Raw genomic sequence first — 21,225 nt, 5'->3', positions numbered from 1 at the left:
TCACTTTTCACTATGATCACTTTTCACTATGATCACTTTTCACTTTGATCACTTTTCACTATGATCACTTTTCACTTTGATCACTTTTCATTTTGATCACTTTTCACTTTGATCACTTTTCACTATGATCACTTTTCACTATGATCACTTTTCACTTTGATCACTTTTCATTTTGATCACTTTTCACTTTGATCACTTTTCACTATGATCACTTTTCACTATGATCATTTTTCACTATGATCACTTTTCACTATGATCACTTTTCACTATGATCACTTTTCACTTTGATCACTTTTCACTATGATCACTTTTCACTTTGATCACTTTTCACTATGATCACTTTTCACTATGATCACTTTTTACTTTGATCACTTTTCACTCTGATCACTTTTCATTTTGATCACTTTTCACTTTGATCACTTTTCACTATGATCACTTTTCACTATGATCACTTTTCACTATGATCACTTTTCACTTTGGTCACTTTTCACTTTGATGACTCTTTTCTTGTAATAAAGTTTGTTAATAAATGAATATTTTTTTTTTGAAATGCTGCAAATTACATAACTAAATAATTATTTTAGGTTAAATTAATAACTTTTATTTCAAAAGTTTAATTAACACATACCATTAGATACTCAGCAACATTTTCAGAGATAGACTATGAAATTTATGTAGGTGTTGGTACAGTTTTTAACAATGTTTTAGTATGGAAAGTTAAACATAATCTGGATGATCATTATTATGAGGACACTTACAAAACGTTTTCAGGACATGAGGTAAAGAAAAGTAAATTATATAGATCTCTCTTTAGTAAAGTTTTTAACAATGAAATGGTTATTAAACAAATAGTTTATTGTTGTTGTTTTTTATTTTAGGGTGTTATATTTCGTGTTCGCTTTCATGAAAATAAAAAACAACTTTTATCAGTATCAGATGATCGAAGCATACGGCTCTGGAATATTGAAAATCAGAATTGTTTAAGAATTATGTATGGCCACTCAGCTCGTGTATGGGATGCACAGTATCTTTTAGATAATATTGTTAGTATTGGTGAAGATGCTGTTTGTCTCTTGTGGAATAAAGAAGGTCTAATTGAAAAGAAGCTAAACATTCATAAAGGTATAGATAATGAAAAACAAATAAATGATTTTGTGTTACATTTTTTTTTAAGACATACAGTTCTATTAAATCTAAAAAATTATTTAGGAAAAAGTATTTGGAGCCTATCTGTTTCTCCTGGATTGGTTATTACTGGAGGGGGAGATGGGTCCATCAGAATGCTATGTTTGCAACATGAGCCTTTGCTAAGTATTATTTTATAAACTTTTTTCTTCAATAAATTCTATAAAGTTTGATAATGGCATAATTTTAAATCTTCCAGAAAAAAACTTGATTGAATTGCCAACTTTGAACTGTTCTGAAGATAATGATTTTCCTCGTCATGTGAAAATACTCGATGAAACTTGTTGTCTAATATTAACTAATCAAGGGTATGTTTATATATTGTGAGAGTAATTAAAATTTTCTTTTATAAAATGTTGCAAGGAAATTATTAAAAACATTTAACTTAATTTTGAGGAAGTTCTACAAATACATACAACCTCTACATGAATGGATTCTTATTGATACAGATAAAAGATATTGTTCGTACAGTTGCGTAGCTTTGCTTGACCAAATGGTTGCCGCTGGTAATTTGTATGGAGTTATAAAGGTCTTATTTTTAGGTAAAAAGTATGATTATAAAAGTTGATAAGAATGAAAAAATTTTATTAAAGACTTTTATAAGTTAAAATTAGTAAAAGAAGTAAACAAAAAAAAGTCAGCAAATGCTGATCTAAATTATATATATCAATATATATATATATATATATATATATATATATATATATATATATATATATATATATATATATATGCATACTAACTGTACCAACTATTATGTTATGAAGATTTGAAGTTATTATATTCTTAGACAATTGTTATCCTCCTATTGAAATATCAGCATTTGATGGAAAAGTATACAACCTGCTTTGGCTTAAAGTTGCAAAAGAAACTTTTTTATTAGTTTGTGGACCAGAAGGTGAAACAGTGTTATACTCACTCTCCTTATCTTCTTTAAAACCTCATTACAAATTTGTTATTCCATATTCACGACAAAGATGGGTAACTACTGCATTAATTATGGAACATTTACAAAATATGTATCTTATCTGTGGTGATCGACGTGGCTCCATTCACCTTTATAATACTAATTATCATGTAATTTTTCTTCAATTTTTTTTTATTCATCATATTAAGAAATGGGTTTTATAGTAAGATTTCTTTTTAAAAGTTTTGTTTTGTTAAGTTATATATAACACAATTTTAAGCTTTAGTTTAAAATTAAAAAAACTTTTTAAAGTACTTTTGTATATTTAACATGTCATTTTTCAAAACTTTATTATTTTCTAACTATAATATTTATAGTTTTAAACTAAAGTAAAAAATCAGTTAATTGATCTTGTTTAAAAAATTGAAAATAATAACAATAAAAAAGATAGGTTTTCTGAAAATTTGTTTGTTTAGTAATATTGTTTCAAGGAAATTAAAAAATGAAAAAAAAAAGTATACTTTTAATAAAAATCATGTATTATATTACAAAATTATAAATCATGGTTATATTTGAGTCATATTTATATCCAGGATGTATCAAGATCATATCAACAACAGATATGACAAAGTAAATAAATATTATACATTACACAATAGTGCATGCAAAAGCATAAACAGCACAACTTAAAATTTACCAATATTTTTTAATTAATTTGCTTAAATCGCATTTGGTGTTCTCCAGAAAAACACAGCCACTGGTGTTCAATATAAATTAATACTTTTTTGTTGGTCTTATTGAGTTGTTGTTCCAGATGCTAAGTATACAAAGTGATCATCTGCAAAAATATATTACAATTAATATTGTATTTAACAGTATATTAAGATTATTAACTCATGTTATCTTTATTGAAGATAACATGATTTAATAATCTATATATATATATGTGTGTGTGTGTGTGTGTGTGTGTGTGTGTGTGTGTGTGTGTGTGTGTGTGTGTGTATGCAGGGCTCGAATTAAGTGATCGCAAATTGCAATATCTGGAAATGCTTTTGTTCTTTAAATTCTTAGCTTTTTAAAAACCGTAAAACTGTTTTGATCACTAAACTCAACAGCTGTTATTCAATAAAAAATATTTATGCTGATCTTAAATTATGATATAAATCTTATTATAAAGCCATATTACTATTATTTTTATTATTATTAAAGATTATGATTTAAACTTTAATATTTTAATTCATTTTATAAAACATCAGATAAAACTAGAAAAACAAAGAACAATAAAGTACAATATAATTATTAAAAAACAACCACTTATCGCAACAGTCTAAAGGTATTTAGCGGTGATCAAATATTTTAAATAAAAAAAAATTATTTTGTATTGTAGTTTATTTCGTTCTCCAGCTATTTGCATTATTGACGCCCATCGTATTTTTTTATATCTTTTTTATATTTATTTTATTTTTATATCTTTTTAATTTTATTTATATCTTATTTAAATCTTATTCAATATTTTTTTATAAATTAAATGCTCATAACTCTTTTGTAGATATGTATAAAAAATTAAAAGACAGAAGAGTTTAAAAATATATAAAAACTAATTTAAACTAAGCATTTTCCGCCCTCTAATAAATTACATAAAATTTTTAATCAAAATACAATTAAAGTCAGCTATAGTTGTACAAAAAATATAGAAAGAATTATAAAAGGTCACATTAATGCTTTATTAAACAAAAAAGAAATCCTAAATGAAAAAACTACAGAAAACTGTAATTGTGAACAAATATTATGGCATAAGGGATCAACAATTGAAAAATATATATATATATATATATTAAGGAATGGCTTTATTTTGTGCCATCATATAGTTACTCAAATCAGCTTAACAATTATTATTTATTAAATTAATTGTTTTAATATAAATTCAATTAAGTCGAAATACATCACAGAAATCAAACCAATATTAGGTTTAAATTTGATAATAACCAATATTAGATATATAACCAATATTAAAGTAAACCAATATTAAAATAAACCAATATTAAAATAAACCAATATTAAAATAAACCAATATTAAAATAAACCAATATTAAAATAAACCAATATTAAAATAAACCAATATTAAAATAAACCAATATTAAAATAAACCAATATTAAAATAAACCAATATTAAAATAAACCAATATTAAAATAAACCAATATTAGATTTAAATTTGATAATAACGCTTAATGAAACCAAACTTACAATACATATCTAACTAAAGAGTTTCTTTTAAATAGTTCAAATTAGACTCAGCATAGAGACAGAAAAGACAGCATTAAAGGAGGTGGCATTCTCATCTACATAAAAAACAACTTGAAAGTTTTATTTTAAAATGGCAGTTTTGAATACGAGATTATTCATTTTCAAATGATGCACAACAAATTGAAAAATGATTTTAACTGCTGTTGTAAGTCACCAAACATTAATTCTCAATGCTTTAAGAACTATGAAGAAAGCTTATTATTAAATCTCAACCAAAATGAACCAATATTTATAATCAATAATCTAAATAAAGATCTCAGCTTTCAATATGAAATGCAATTTAATGAGTTTCTTACTAATAACAGCTTAAAATATGTCTATAAACCAACTAGAGATGTAACTGAATTTAATAAAAAAGACAAATACAAAACGTCTAAAAGTATGATTGATGTTTTATTAAGTAAAAGCTCAGCAAAAAATAAAGCATTTGTCTTAGAAACTTCATTTATTAATCACTGTGTAGTTTTTGCAGCGATTGATGGTATCACTGAAGTAGTCAATTACTCAAAAACAATAAAAAGCAGGCAACTAAGTATTAAAAATATAGCAATCATATCCAACGCAATCAATAACTCTAACATACAGTTCAAAATAAATGACAACTTGGCCAACTTGGAACTACTTCTTACTCAACATAATTATCTTAAATGCCATCTCACCAAAAAAGATGATAAAAATACACATCAATAAAGACAACAATGAATGGTTCGATCAAGAGTTTAAAAAAATTGCACATTTTTTTTGTTTTTATGTAATCAAAATGATTATCATTTTGATTACATAAAAATAAATAATTTATCAATTTTTCAAATGTTTAAAAAAAAGATTTTATTAAATTAAGAAACGAAAAATTAAGTTACTTGAAAAAAAAAGAACCGAAAAGTTTTAATAACTCAAAAGACTTTTCTACTCAAAATTCATCAAAATTAAATCAAGCTTTGAAGATACTCCCTTTCCTGATTATATATTTTACAACAACTAAAAGGTCTACTCAAAGATTGAAAAGTCATTATTTTATTATAGTCATTAAAAAAAATTCATTAGTACATTCAAACCTGATTCCGGTTGTGTACTTAATGATTCTTATAACTTTTCAATAATCTTAAAATAGCTAATAAGATTAAAAATTTCTCATTTCTTTCTAATATAAATATGAAATCGTCGATGTGATCAAAAACTTAAAAGAAAAAAGCAGCTGTGGTTATTCAGGTATTCCATCAAAAATTATTAAAAAATCATATGATTCAATCACTGATCCATTAATGATTATATTCAACAAATTTCTAGAAACAGGTATTCCAAATGAATTTAAAATTGGTTGTATTAAGCCACTTTATAAACAAAAAGGTGAAGTTCATGATATCAATAGCTATCGAAGTATTACGATAGTATCTCCACTAACAAAAGTGTTTGAATGAATAATTGCTAAAAAGGTAACTGCATACTTTAAATAAAATAATTTATTCAATGATGACCGACACGATTTCAGATGCAGTCATTCATGTGAAACTACATTACATGTTCTTATCTCTAAAGTAAAGCTATGCAACTCTAAAAAACTCATTGTTAATATTTATCGATTTCAGAAAAGCTTTTGACTTAGTAGATTCCAAATTACTGATTTTGAAGCTAAAACATGGTTTTTCAACTGATGCTTTGAACTTAATAAGCAACTATTTTTATAATATAAAAATATTTACAAAAGTTAAAGATGCATATTTTAATGAAGTACAAGTTAATATCGGTATACCACAGGGTTCCATTTTAGGGCCTCTTTTTTTTTTTTTGATTTTCATTAATGATCTACCTGAACATTTGTCATTATTTGAATCAACATTATTTGCAGATGACACAACACTTATGGCAAGTGATACCAGTATAAACCATCTAATAACAATAACTAAGTTAGCATTTAATACTTTTATTGAGTGGTGCTATGCTAATAAACTCGACATCAATTGGGATAAAACTAAAGCAATGATTTTAACAAGTTAGCATAAATCTAAAATAATTACCAACATCAATCATATTAAGTAATAAATTCAAAATTAAAATAGTTAACAGATTTTCTTTGCTTGGTGTCATTATAAATAGTAAATTACATTTTACCGAACGCATAAAAGAGATAAAAGCAAGAGCATATAAAAAATTATTCTCAATAACTAATATATTTGGTTTAGCCATCGTTTACAATTTTTCAAAGCATTCATTCTACCTAACTTTGATAACTGCTCAAGTCTTATAATTTACTACACGAAAGAAATACAAAGCCTTAGCAATGCGTACTATATGATTTTATTTTTACTACTCAAAATTAATATTCCAAACAAAGATATATTTCAAATCAATCAACTACTTAAAGCATACAACCTACAAAGTTTTCATCATTGATTTTGATGCTGAGCACTAAAACTATGCAATAAAATAATTTATTACAAGAAACCGATGAACTTATTTAAGTTAATAAAATCAAACAATTTGATTTTTTTAACCTTAACATCAAGTACAACACTCGAAATAAAAACTTTTTAAACTTCAAAGTGTCTAACAAATACAATGAACAGTCATTTAAGTCTTTTTTCATATTATATATATATATATATATATATATATATATATATATATATATATATATACACATGCATACAGTAGCGTGCAAAAGTAGCTGGGCAAGTGCATAACTTGAGATAACTTTTGAATGAAAAATTCGATTTTTTCAAATTTTCACTGGAATGTCAAAAAATTGGTTACAATTCTAAAAACAAGTAAAATTAAAAATGAATTTTTAAAACCCAATGCTTTTATGTTATTAAAAATAAATTTTGCAATCAATTTTTTCAGATATTACTGATTTATTTTATTAACATTCGACTGTATGCATGTGTAAAAAAACAAAGAAGTTCAGGAAGATGCTGGTCTCGAACCACAGACATTCTGTTTATGAAGTCAACGCCTAATCCAAATATGCTAAACGTGTGTATAAGTATGAAAAGAATAAATATACTTATTTTTAAAATTATTATTCTTTTTTCCATATAAAAAATAAACTTAATTAAAATTAACTAAATTAATTGACTTATTACAAAACTAATTATTGAATATTGTATTGTCATTAAGTAAGAGTATGTTTACAAAATTTGAAGAAAATCTATCATCAGGAAGTGACTCAAAAATTGATTGCAAAATTTGATGCTCACAGACAAACAAACAAACAGACAAACAAACAAACAGACAAACAAACAAACAAACAGACAGACAAACAAACAGACAAACAAACAAACAGACAAACAGATAAACAAACAAACAGACAAACAAACAAACAAACAGACAAACAGACAAACAAACAAACAAACAGACAGACAAACAAACAAACAGACAAACAAACAAACAGACAAACAAACAAACAGACAAACAAACAAACAAACAGACAAACAAACAAACAGACAAACAAACAAACAAACAGAGACGACGAGTTAATAAAAGCATTGGTAATAAAACAAATGAATTTATATTAAATCCAAGCAACCTAATCTTAAAAGTTCATTTTATTGAAACATACGCATGCAAAAGTATCCGAGCAGAAAAAAATACTTGAAGTAGATTTTTAATTAAACTTTTTTTAATTAAAAATGTTGTAATTTAAAGTAAATTTTCTTTAATAGTTTGTTGGAAACCCTTTGCATTAATTACTGCTTGACAGCGACAAGGCATTGAGTCCACCAGCTTCATAATCACATTATTGTTGATTTTTTCCCATTCTTGTTTCAGAATTTTAAATAAATTATGTTTACTTGTTGATTTTCAACCTGAAATTTGTTGATCAAGGTGTTCCCATAGATGTCCAATAGGATTTAGGTTAGGACTTTGTGAAGGCCATTCTATTCAAATTTTTTTGGTCTTGAAAAAGTCTTTCACAAGAGTTAAAGTGTGGTTTGGATCATTGTTCTGCGGAAATATCCATCCTCAAGTCATTTTGTCTTGATCATATGGTAGCATAACATCCTTAATGATATCTTTGTGCATATTTTTGTCCTTTATGCCATCAATCAAATGGATAGGACCAACACAATCTCTATTGAAGCAACCCCACACCATAACGTTTCCACCTCTGTGCTTTACTGTTGGTAGCTGGTATTTAGTATCGTTTCTATGGCCTTTTGGTTGACGAATATATCTAATACCTACAGATCCAAAAAACATAAACTTAGATTCATCACTAAAAATTACTTTCAACCATTATTCTCTTGACCAATTTAAATGTTCATTAGCAAATCTCAAGTGTGCTTTTTCGATTCTTTATAGAAATAAAAGGTTTCTTTGTGGCACGTCTTCCAAATAGATTTGCAGACCTCAAATGATGCTTGGTTGTTATCCATTTATTTTAACCATAAAATATGGATTCACAATAATATTTATAAACTCACATAAATAAGGTTAGGTGTCACTCATATAGTTAAAAACTAGTCAATGGAGTGACACCTGAAAAAAATAATAATAATAAAAAAATAAAACACAGAAAGAATTATAAATAAGAAAAAAAAAAATTAAAAAGAAAAAAAAAAAAAAAAAAAATAAAGAAAGAAAGGAAAATAAAGCACTAATAAATAAAGATGATATTAATAATTGCAATAATAATATAATAAAAATAATAATATTAATAATAATGTGAATAAAAAAAACAAGTAGTAACTATATCATGATAAATTTACTAAAAATTATAACTTATGGTAAAAATAATTATAGTAAAGTTTATAACTATGACAGAAATTAATAAAATAAACATAACAATTACAAAAATTAGGACAATAACCATAAAAACTATTACTACAATTGAATCACTATCACTATCATTATAAATAATATTAATAAGATTTAAAAAACAAAGATAAATTAATGATAATAGTAATATTAGTAGAGTTAAAAAAGACAGTATAAAATAAAAGTAATAATAGTTTTATAAATACAGTAATATTAAAAAGCAATAATAATAAAAGATAAAATTAATATTCATAAGATATATACTCAAATATAAATTTCTTAATTTGGTTTCGATTGAGATGAAGAATGTTAGTAATAAAAGGGTATTTAGTTAAAATCTTTTTTTTTATAAATGGTATTATTTGGTTCCAGTTAGAAATACATTGATTTTTAATAGAGAGCTTGCCATATTTAATAGTGCTGAAAAAGGAAGTGTGCAAGTTAAAATTTTCAGTATTTCGAGTGTAATATTTGTGTGTGTCACTTGTTTTAATAAAAAAATTATTGAACGAATTTGGTAGCTTATTTTGAAGAAAATCAATCACAAAGAGACAATTATAAAGTTTTACAAGATCTTGAAATTTTAGAATTTTTAATTCAGAAAACATATTTTGGATATTAGATTGTAAGGGAGAAAATGTCATAATTTTTAAGGAAGTGCGTTGTAAACTGTTTATACGATGTAATAGAAAACTACCTTTTTGACCCCAAACAGTGCAACAATAACTTAGATGTGAGAAGAACAAGGAATAGTAAATTGATATTAAAACAAGTTGGGGAACATAGTGTCATATTAATGACAGCATACTATTGGCACGTGAGAGTTTTTTATTTAATTGAATTAGTTGATTAAAACCTATCATGGTATATGATATGGTATATGTTTTTGTCAAGAAATATTCCGAGGTATTTTATATATTTAGATGGGAAAAGTCTTTTTCCATTAATTTTAATTTTCACATTATTACTATCAATCTGTTTTTTTGGAGGGTGAAAAATAATAAATTCAGTTTTATTGATATTTCGGAAAAGACTGTTACTATTTAACCAATGACACAAATGATGGAGATCTGAATTAACTTTTTTACAAAGCTGCGCAAGTGATTTATTTATGCATAGAAGATTAGTGTCGTCAGCGAAATGATGAACAATCAAATTATTTATAGAGTGAGGCAGATCGTTAATATATATTTAAAAAAGTAAAGGTCCTAGAACAGAACCCTGTGGTACACCATACTTAATAACTTTAAATGTCGATTGAAATCCATTAATCAAGACAAACTGAGTGCGATTGTTAATATAGGATAAAAACCAATCATTAGCGATACCCCGTATACCATAGTGATACAATTTTTCAGTTAAAATCTTATGGTCAACTGTATCAAATGCTTTTTGGAGATCAATAAAGACGTCACAGGCAAAAGAACCACTATCAATCGCACCACGAATCATTTCAGTAATGCTAATAAGTGCATGGGAAGTAGAGTGTTTTAAACGAAATCCAAACTGACGGCCGTACAGACACTTAGAATTATCAAGAAAGTGGTAGATACGAGAATACATTAATTTTTCAAGAATTTTGCTGATATTTGATAATAATGATATTGGTCTATAGTTATTGCAGTCAAGTTTTGAGTCCTTCTTATGGGTTGGTTTAACAAATGCAGTTTTTAAAATATTAGGGAATATACCAGTAGTAAATGAGAGATTAAATAGTTTAGCAAGTACTAAGGTTGTGTCAACACTACATTTTGCATTTTAAAATTTCTTCATTTTAGTATTTAGCAAGACAGCATTTTTGTGTGGATCATTTTTTGTGGCATGAATTAAAATTTTATCTTGTCTTTCAGATGTAGTTCGAGGCTTTCCTAACTTTATACAGATTCTATTTTATATTTCTTTCCTTATATCTTTTATATATATCCATTACTGTTGATTTTCCTATATCAAATTGATCTGCTATGTCTCTTGTAGTTCTGCCTTGTTCAATTGCACACAATACCACTTCTTTGACAGTTAAACTTGTATATTTTCGCTTTGTCATTTTTAAAATATATTCAAAACAATAAGATAATAAAAGTATTTTTGATAAAAAAACTTGTTTTTTTATCAAAAACACTTTTAAAATAAAAGTATTTTTGATTAAAAACTTGTTTTTTTATCAAAAATACTTTTAAAATAAAAGTATTTTTGATTAAAAACTTGTTTTTTTTTTAATCAAAAATGCTTTTATTATCTTAGTTTGCACGCGTTTCAATAAAATGAACTTTTAAAATTAGATTGCTTAGTTTAGTAAAAATTCATTTGTTTTTAGAATGGATAAATTTTTGGACACTCCAGTGAAAATTTGAAAGAATTTGAACTATATATATATATATATATATATATATATATATTATATATATATATATATATATATATATATATATATATATGTACATATGTGTATGTGTTTCTTTACAGGATTCTGTTCAGGTTTTGCTGAATGTGCATGGTAAAACAGGAGTAACATATATCACAACCAATAACAATAGAATATTAACTACTGGACGTGATGGTACTTATAGAGAGTATGAATTAGAAATCAACAAACTTACCTTAGTGGACAATCAAAAGGTATTAAGTTAACTAGTATAAATATAATTTGTTTTTTGCAGCTGAAATTTTAATCCATAAATAAAGAGTTAAATCCATAATAAAGGGTTGAATTAACTTGGGAAAAAAAAATCATTACAAATTCCTCCCCTTATCTTGCGCAGTCGATCACAGTAATTTTCTTCACTGCTTGAGGGAAAGAGGGGGTTAGAGTCAGTGAAACTATCAAATTATAATTTGTTTTTATCTAACTTTATATATAAAATTAAGTTATAACTTAAACATTACAGCTAAATTAACAACATTTCCAAAATTTAAAATTTACTACTAAGTTAGTTCCATCAGAAATTATTATATATAACCTTATCTTTTTTTTCTTTTTAAATATTTTATTGTAAATGTCTTGTTTTTATATCATTTATTATCATAACATTATTGACATTATTGTTGTTTGCATTTAGAGTTGTAAAGGGTTGGAGTGGGTTGAAGGTATTTGGAAATTTGGCAATGATATTATTTTATATGGTTTTTATATGGTAAAGCTTTTACAAATTAAAGTTATATTTGTGTTTTAAAGTGCATATTATTTAAAAGAATTATATAAATAATTTTTTATAACCATGAATAGCATCCAACCATGAGTAGTACTTATTGTTGGTCATTTGAATATAAAAATTTAAATTAAAAAAAATCCAAATTATACAGGGTACTTACTAAAGTTTTTATATGGAATGAATAACATTTGAGGTTATTAAGTTTAATATTTTGTTTAAAAAGTAGTTTTTACTTTTTTTTTATCACTGAAGAATTTAAAATTTAATTTTATAAAAAAGCTGTGTAAAATTATATTTAGCCATTGCTGCAGTGGCTTGTTCACAGTTCAATAGATAAAAGTTTTAATTTATTATGATAGGCAGTTTTGTCTTGCACATTTTAAAATTAAAAATCTCAAATATTAGGATTAGTAAGTGTGATGGGTTATGTCAGAAAAAATTAAGGTGGTTTTAACATACATAGCACAAAAGTGTAGATAATTTGGAATCATCATTGTTATTGAAATTCTTGGGAACAGTGTAGAATTTTTAAATTTTTGAATATTTAAATTTTTGTTAGGGTTTTTTAGTTTACTATAATTTTTTCAATAATTTTTCAGTTTCAAACTTAATGCTCTGCAAATTTTTCAGCAATCTTATTTTGCGGGCTGGAGCCCAAGACTGAATGAAGTACTATTTAAGATAAAGTGTGGGGGAGGTTATCGCTCATGGGATGTTTCTTTTTCAGAACAGGTATTTTATTTGTCAAAATATTTAATTAACTTTTTTAGATTTGAATAAATTGTTTTTAAATCAATTTTTTCTTCAATGATTTCTATTGTTGTTTGGCAAATTATTTTTAATTTAATTTTTTTTTTTATTTGCCTAAATTAAAAAATTTTATTCTTTCATAAATTTTTGGGTTTTTACTATGACAAAAAAATAATTTCATTATGATGCTATAACATGTGCAATAGTTTTAAGTTAGCATGCTATAACGTGGAAAAAATTCAAGTTAGCATGCGTTAATATGTGCAATAATTTCAAGTTATCATGCTATAACGTGCAATATTTTCAAGTTAGCATGCTATAACATGTGCAATTATTTCAAGTTAGCATGCTATAACATGTGCAATATTTTCAAGTTAGCATACTATAACATGTGCAATTATTTCAAGTTAGCATGTATTAACATGTCCAATAAGTTTCTTATTATTTAAAGTAGTTTAAATAGTTGAGTTCTATTCCTTTTTTAGTTATAAGAATCCAGCTTAATACTAATATTTTTAGGGTTCTGACAAAGTTTCAAAGTTGGTATTCACTTATCTCAAAGGAATAACAATAAACATCGTTTCATATGACTTGAAAATAAATTATCAAGCTCTTATTTTAGAGGTTTGCATTTTTATTATTTATTTAATCATTTAGTGAAAGGACTCAAATTATTTGTTTGTTGGGCATTTGGTAAAATGTGTTTTTCTGATTCAAACTGAGAATGGTGTGACTTTAGTTAAGCGCATGATTAGTATATATATATATATATTAAATAAATAAATCTTTCCCATGAATTATATTTAAACAAAAATTAAGTTTTTGATGTTGGATTTTGCATATTTTGTTAACAGGATCCTTTGCACGGGAAAGAAGTTACAAGTATCAAAGTGTTGGGGAAGCGCTTATGTGGAGGTATCTAATAATTAAAATTATTAAAATTTAATTTCTGATCTTTTGATGTTTTTCTAATGCTAATCTTCTGATGCTGCTCCGACTAAAGCTAACCCCAATACTATTTCATTAAAGTTTTGTTATCTAATTTATGATTTTTATTTCATTAAAAAGTTGTTATCTAATTAAAATTTTTAATTTATGATTTTTAAAATTTTTTCTCAAATAAAGTTTTTAAATTCAATGCTATTTTCTTTTTTCTATTTTTTTTTTTTTTTTCCTTTTTTATTAAAAAAAAAGATATAATGAATAAGCTTGAATTTAAAGTTTTATTAAGTGAATGAATGAGAATTTATATATTTTTTTTATATAAATTTTAGAAAACTTAAAGAAAACAAAGAACAATATTTTTTAAAATACACAAGTAATTGTTCCTAAAAAGCACAAGATTACTTGTTTTTTAAATACATGCCCAGTTCTCCTTAAAAAGCACAAACTTTGTTTTTGCTAGCTAGTCCTTGGTATTAAAGACACAAGTTTTATGACACAAGTATTTGTTTTTTAGAAACTTATGAGTGGTTAATGGCAGCAGCTAGTGAGGACACAACAATGACTTTGATGTGTTGTATCTTTTTTTGGTGTTTTTTTTTTAATTGTTTGATTGTTGTTTTGTTTTTGTTTAATTGTTTGTTTATTGGTGTTACTCCTTTGATTTTTTTATTCATATGTTAGTAAAATTATACATATGACATTTGTGAAATTACTTGCTGTTTTATATGATTTAGTTGTTAATTTGTGTGTGTGTGTTTTCTTTGCTATGTATTGGTGCTATGTATTTTCTTTATGCATTTTAAGTATATTTAGATTTTTTGTCCTTAATAGTATTCCAGATAATCCAGCTAAGAAAACAATTGTTTTGCTTCAAACCTGTACAGGCCATATTGGCGGTATTAAAGATATTAGTTTTGTTTTAGACAAGCAGTGTTTGTCAAAAATAGATGGTTTTTTATTCTCATGTGGTAGTAGGACTTCATTAAAATGTTGGAGACTTTTTTATGAAACATTTGTACCAATTAAATCATTGCCAACAGAATCATCATCCTTTTACAATGAAGCTGGCCAAACTTATCAGGACCTAAGTGTTGATAGAAAAGCAATGTCATGTAGTCTTTTTACAGAAATTTACAACCCTGAGTTAAAAAAAAAAAAAAAATACCTTGATCAAGAAATACAAGATGATGTCAGATTTTTATCTTGTTCTTCGTTTAAGTTGAATGAAATTGCTGGAAAAGAATATTCTGTTCTAGAAGAACATATTTTATGTACCTGTGCTTGTTCTGATGGTGTTACTCGGTAAAAATTTGTTAATTTTTTTTATTTTATTTTTACACTAACTATTTTGATGAAACTTATTATTTTTAACTTTTTAGAGTATCCTTGCTAACCAAATATGAATTTAAACTTTTAAATTTTTAGAGTATACTTTTAGGTCCTTAGAGAAGATCGTAGAATTCCCTATAAAAATAAAAATAGATTAATTTTAGTTTTATTAAAGTTTTTTATTTTATTAAATATTCAAAATAATGTCCATCATTATCTTTATTGCATCCTCTCAAGCCATTTGTCAAATGTTTTTTATACTCTTCTTTATAATTATCCGACATTATGTTAGTTTTCTTTTTTTTAAAGCGTCGTGGATGATTTGATTGGTTGTAAAATGATTAATCGATGTCAGGGCTTCAATTATATCATGTGCTGCATCAGGGTTTTCTTTAGCAATGGTATGCACATGTTCAACATTCTCAACTGTATACATAGTTTTAGAGTGTTCTGAGATCTTTGAGACTCTCTCTACCAATTTGCAAGATAAGCCATAATTAATCCTGGAGGCAAAAATTTTTTTAGACAATTTTTTTAGTAAACTTTATGTAGCAAATTTATGAAAAGATGATTTTTTTTTTAGTTTTGTATTTGTTTTTTAAAGTGATTCCTAAGTGCCAAGACAAGTTGTGTTCATATCATAAATAATCCTTAAAAAATAAATTTTATGTTAATTAATCTTAACTAACAAATTATTGTTAGGTTCAAAAGCTTTTTTGGTTTTAAATTTAATTTGGATTTAGTAAGTTATACCAGATATTTTTACAACAGAAAAAATCCTGCAGATTCGTGGAGTTAATATTAACCTCTCAACCGCAAGTATAATGGCAAAACAACAAATGTTTTTTGTTAATGTCTCAATATACAACTTGTTTTGGTAATTTTAATAAACTCAAAACTTATTTTCTAATGCTTATTAACAAAATAAACATAACTTGTCTCAACAATTGGGAATCCCTTTAACATTATCATTAAGTTTTTAGATTGATCTTTAAAAGAACACCAATTAGAAATGATTAACTAGTTTATGAGTAGAAGGCAAAGATTTTGTTAAAGCCAAATAATGAAAAAAATGATTGATAGTTTTTATTATTTTTTTGACCGTTAAGGAATTCACCCCTAAACAATTGCTGCCTAGTTTAAAAAAAAAAGTAAAATTGTTAGAAACCAAACATAACATGATAATGTTGTGTTATAAATGTTTTAAAAAATAAATAGTATAAGTTTAAATAAGTTTTCTTTGAGAAGCAATTTTTTCTATAACATATTTAAATTTCATTGATAATTTTTTTTTATAACAATATTGTTTAATTTAAAAATACTTTATAAATATTTAATAAAGATAAAGACTTTAAATGATTTTTAATGTGGTTTCAAATTAAATTAAATTTCAATGCGGTACTTTAAAATAGGTAACTGTCGTAATTTAAAATAGGTAACTATCATAATTTAAAATAGGTAACTGTCGTAATTTAAAATAGGTAACTGTCGTAATTTAAAATAGGTAACTGTCGTAATTTAAAATAGGTAACTGTCGTAATTTAAAATAGGTAACTGTCGTAATTTAAAATAGGTAACTGTCGTAATTTTTAACAATATAAATATGGATATTAGGTAAAGTTACTTTCATTACCTTTTTCCGTTACGCAACAAAATCTCATAACAAGGCCTGCACTTGGCAACTGTACTGTACTTTGGCGCTTAATCAACATGAACTAATGCCAATTCATCAGTTATGGGCTGTGCTGAAACTCCAATTAAAGCACGGATTTTATTATATGCTCCATATTTGGGTTTTTTTTATTTTTAAATTTTTCTTTTAGATTTCTTCAATAAAACTACTTTTTTAATACACAATCAAAAAATATCAACAAATACTTAAAATGTTCATATAAATATTTAATTATTTTCTGTTTTATTTGTAGATAAAGTTTGTAGATAAAATTCTATGAACTTTTCAACAACCTAATTACTTGCAAATCAAATATGGTTTTTAACTTTTTTTAATTTTTAGAGTATATTTACAAGCTAAATATGATTTTAAACTTTTTTTAATTTTTAGAGTGTACTTGCAAACCAAATACGATTTTAAACTTTTTTTAATTTTGGAATTTCACAAGCACTGCGTTCAAGCAGCTAGATATATTATTACTGAAAAAGCTCTTGTGTTTATTATTACTGTAGCTACTGATGGATATCTAGCTGTGTGGAACATAACTGAAGCATTGAGTGATTTTGTTTCCAAAATGCATGTTCATGACTATACTTCAGAAAATAAAGAGCATCAAGAAAATAAAAGAATAAAATTTCATGACCTTTGTTTTCCTTGTTTCAAAAATACTTCACCTGTGATTAGTACATCATTGCATCAATCAGGAATAAACGCCATTGATATATATTCTTGTAAAATTGGTAACTTTTTTTTACAATTGCTTATGTTTTTCAAGTTTCTGAATAAATTTGTTAACTACTTTTTAATATGAAATGAAATTTGGTGGGTGTTAAATAATATTTAAATGAAAATTTCTTTTGTGTTTGTTGAGGTGTGGTATTTGTAATTTTTATTGTAGAGTTGAATGAAATAGTATATAGGGTGTTTGTTATTTATATTGTACAATTGAATGATGTCATTCAATATATTCAATAGTTTTTATTAAAGAAAAATTTTTTTTTTACAATGAAGTTGTGGCATTCTAGGTAAATTATTACAAACAGTTTTAACAGAAAGATTATTAAAGGATTATAATGGTTTTAACTATTTTCCAAAGTTAAACATAAGTTATGCATAAAATTTGCAAAAATTTTTATGCATTTTCTCTACACTTGTTTTAGATTTGCTTTTATGTTTTTCAAATAATTTATTGTTTTCTTCTAATACTGTTGTCATTTCTTTAAAAGGTTCCATCAATGTCTTTCAAAATACTTGATGGATAACTAACCATATTTTTAAAATTAATTGCAAATGTCATTTCTATTCTTTTTTTATTTTGTTTGTATTGTCAATATTAGAAAATGTTAGATCAAAGATCTAGAAAAATACCATAGTATCCTTACCTTTAAGAATGAAAATGCATCTCTAACCATGTGTTGTGCGTAATGTTACGGAAGCTATCATTGCAGAATGTGTTACAAATTACTTACTAACAAACAAATGTACAAATAAAAAACCCAGTTGTGTGTACACAGATGTTGACAACCTTTAATAATGTTATTTTAGGATTTTGTTCCTCGGTGTGGAATCCCAACCTTTTAAATATATCAGAAAGAAAAGATTCAGAAACATTACACAAGCAGTGACTATTTTGACTCCTGTATACCAGTTTGAGTTATATTTACTCCTTATCATTATACAGCAAGAAATCCAAAAACTTTTCTCATACAACAAATATAATTATGATACATATAAAGATTTGTAAAAGAATTATTATGTATGCATGTAAAAGAATTATTATATGCATATAAAAGAATGAAATTTCCTGATACTACTCATACTAATGATCAATTACTTGCCTTCCTTACTTTTTACTTATCTTCCTTACTTTGCTTAACTTTTTAAACAAATTTAAGATTTTGTACTATATTAACCTGTTTTTCTTGTTATTACATAAGAGTAATTTCAATATTAGCTGTCTCACTAATTTGTAATCTTTTTAAAATGTAAATGAATCAAATTATATCATATTAGACTATAATGACACAGTATTACATATTATTGTGCGATATTATATAAAGTTTTAAAACTGTTTTAATTAGTTTAACATATTTACATATTGTTCCTAATAAACTTTTTATTGTTTTAACTTTTTTTTGTTCTTATATTTCTGACACTTATAATAACTTCTTATATTTTTTACCGCATAAAAATTAATATTTTGATAAAAGTTCATTTGTAATTTTTTGCTTATATGCTCTGATATTGTAACATAGTTGCAGTTAATAAGGTTCCACCAGTTTTGAATACTCCTTATAAAGGAAATAAAGGAGTTTTAATTTTCAGTTAAGCTTTCTCATTATAGAGTGGGCAATTGTCATGGTGTTTACTAATGATCATTTGTATTTGTATTTGTAATGTGTTGTTGTTAATTAGAATTATTCATTAGATTTCTTATAAAATATTTTTAGGATATCTCATTGCAACAGGCGGAGATGACAATGCTTTATGTATAAGCTTATTTAATTTAAACTCCCTGCAGATATTAGCCAAAGATCAAAATGCACATTTTTCACAAATTACTGGTAGCAATTTTATGTTTTTAAAATTTTTAATAATTTATCATTTCTTTAACCACTTTAATTATTTTTTTTTTAAGTTGAAAAAAAATTACCATTCCAAAGTTTTATTCTATTAAGACTAAAGAACTAAATTTTATTCAAATAAAAACTTTTTAGAATTTGTATCAAGGCAAAATATATTAATGCATTCACAATATATATATATATATATATATATATATATATATATATATATATATATATATATATATATATATATATATATATATATATATATATATATATATATATTTAGGGAAAAAATGACCAAAAAGTAGTCATTTTCGGACCTCTTGAGGGAGGGGTTAAATTTTTTTTTTTTTACTTACTATATAAAGGACTATATTTTAGTTTAAAACTATGGTTTTTTTTTACCCCTCAAAAATTTATGTTTCGTGGTATTGAAAATCAGGAAAATTGGTATTTTTTTTTAGTGGGGGGGGGGGGGGTATATATACATATATATATATATATATATATATATATATATATATATATATATATATATATATATATATATATATATATATATACACAATGTATATTATATATGTGTGTGTGTATATATATATATATATATATATATATATATATATATATTTATATACATATACATATATATATATATATATATATATATATATATATATATATATATATATATATATATATATATATATATATATATATATTATTCTAACTAACTAAACAATATAATAACCCTAATTAAATAAATAAGCCTTGTGTATATAAACACAAAAGAACCCCTGTATTCTATTCCGAAACATGGATGAGGAGGCAACCACTTATATATATTAAAAAAACCATTAAAAAAATTATATTTTTATTTAAAAGAATAAACCAAAAGATAAATGTATATTCAAAATATTACAAAAGATAAAACTAAATTTGACTAAGATTAATAATTATTAATCTTAGTCAAATTTATTTTTATCTTTTGTAATATTTTGAATATACATTTATCTTTTGGTTTATTCTTTTAAATAAAAATATAATTTTTTTAATGGTTTTTTTAATATATATAAGTAAACATTATAATGTTTATCTCTATCTTTTTCTGCATCACACTAAGCCCATCATTTAACTTATTCTTTGAAATTTTACTTGATTTTCGTCCTGGTTTACCAATATAAGCTCTGCAAAATGTTAATGAATTCTCAGCTGCCTTCTTTAAAAGATTGCTTTTAATGTTATTCCAATCAAAACATAAGAGTTGTATTGGATTATAATTAAAATTAGGTTCTTCAATAACATATTTTAATTTTTCAATAATATTTTTTAATTTTTTGAAAAGAGGATTATCAGGTGGATGATGCTAGCGGAGGTACTCCAAGTAGGTAAGAATCTCCATTAATGTTAACTAAAACAGCCATTCTATCCCACTTTAATATTTTTCCTTTGCTTAGTTTAAACAATGTCTTGCCGTCTAAATGAATTATACATGGATATGGAGATGCATCAGTTGCTAGTTTAAGATCTTAATTTGTAATGGTTGATATGTTTTCATTTTCTTTTTTCATTTTTCTATATGCGGTAGACTAACTGCTTTTAACTTTTTTAAGGTCAACACCTGATTGACATAGAATTGCATTTGTTACCTTCTG

General features: G+C 24.8%; 2 protein-coding genes across 3 annotated transcripts in view; both read left to right on the top strand.

The window, feature by feature from the left end:
• LOC100200897 (uncharacterized) overlaps positions 1–21,225 on the top strand; it is a 100,246-nt gene that overhangs the window by 7,319 nt on the left and 71,702 nt on the right. The gene's annotated exons all lie outside the window — the stretch shown is intronic.
• The window catches only part of LOC100214080 (tRNA (34-2'-O)-methyltransferase regulator WDR6), a 42,642-nt gene that overhangs the window by 8,814 nt on the left and 12,603 nt on the right, over positions 1–21,225 (top strand). Inside the window, exons 6-20 of the mRNA XM_065793034.1 lie at positions 635–779; positions 879–1,122; positions 1,210–1,311; positions 1,385–1,493; positions 1,582–1,727; positions 1,976–2,262; positions 11,619–11,771; positions 12,212–12,286; positions 12,935–13,036; positions 13,574–13,678; positions 13,909–13,969; positions 14,514–14,573; positions 14,839–15,301; positions 17,391–17,740; positions 19,451–19,564. Of these exons, the coding sequence (XP_065649106.1) occupies positions 635–779; positions 879–1,122; positions 1,210–1,311; positions 1,385–1,493; positions 1,582–1,727; positions 1,976–2,262; positions 11,619–11,771; positions 12,212–12,286; positions 12,935–13,036; positions 13,574–13,678; positions 13,909–13,969; positions 14,514–14,573; positions 14,839–15,301; positions 17,391–17,740; positions 19,451–19,564 (2,516 nt within the window). The remainder of the gene's footprint in view (positions 1–634; positions 780–878; positions 1,123–1,209; positions 1,312–1,384; positions 1,494–1,581; positions 1,728–1,975; positions 2,263–11,618; positions 11,772–12,211; positions 12,287–12,934; positions 13,037–13,573; positions 13,679–13,908; positions 13,970–14,513; positions 14,574–14,838; positions 15,302–17,390; positions 17,741–19,450; positions 19,565–21,225) is intronic.

Source organism: Hydra vulgaris, chromosome 03 (assembly GCF_038396675.1).
Source record: "Hydra vulgaris chromosome 03, alternate assembly HydraT2T_AEP".
Classification (NCBI taxonomy): Eukaryota; Metazoa; Cnidaria; class Hydrozoa; order Anthoathecata; family Hydridae; genus Hydra; species Hydra vulgaris.
The sequence above is the reverse complement of the archived record's forward strand: the minus strand, read 5'-3'. Positions and strand labels throughout refer to the sequence as shown.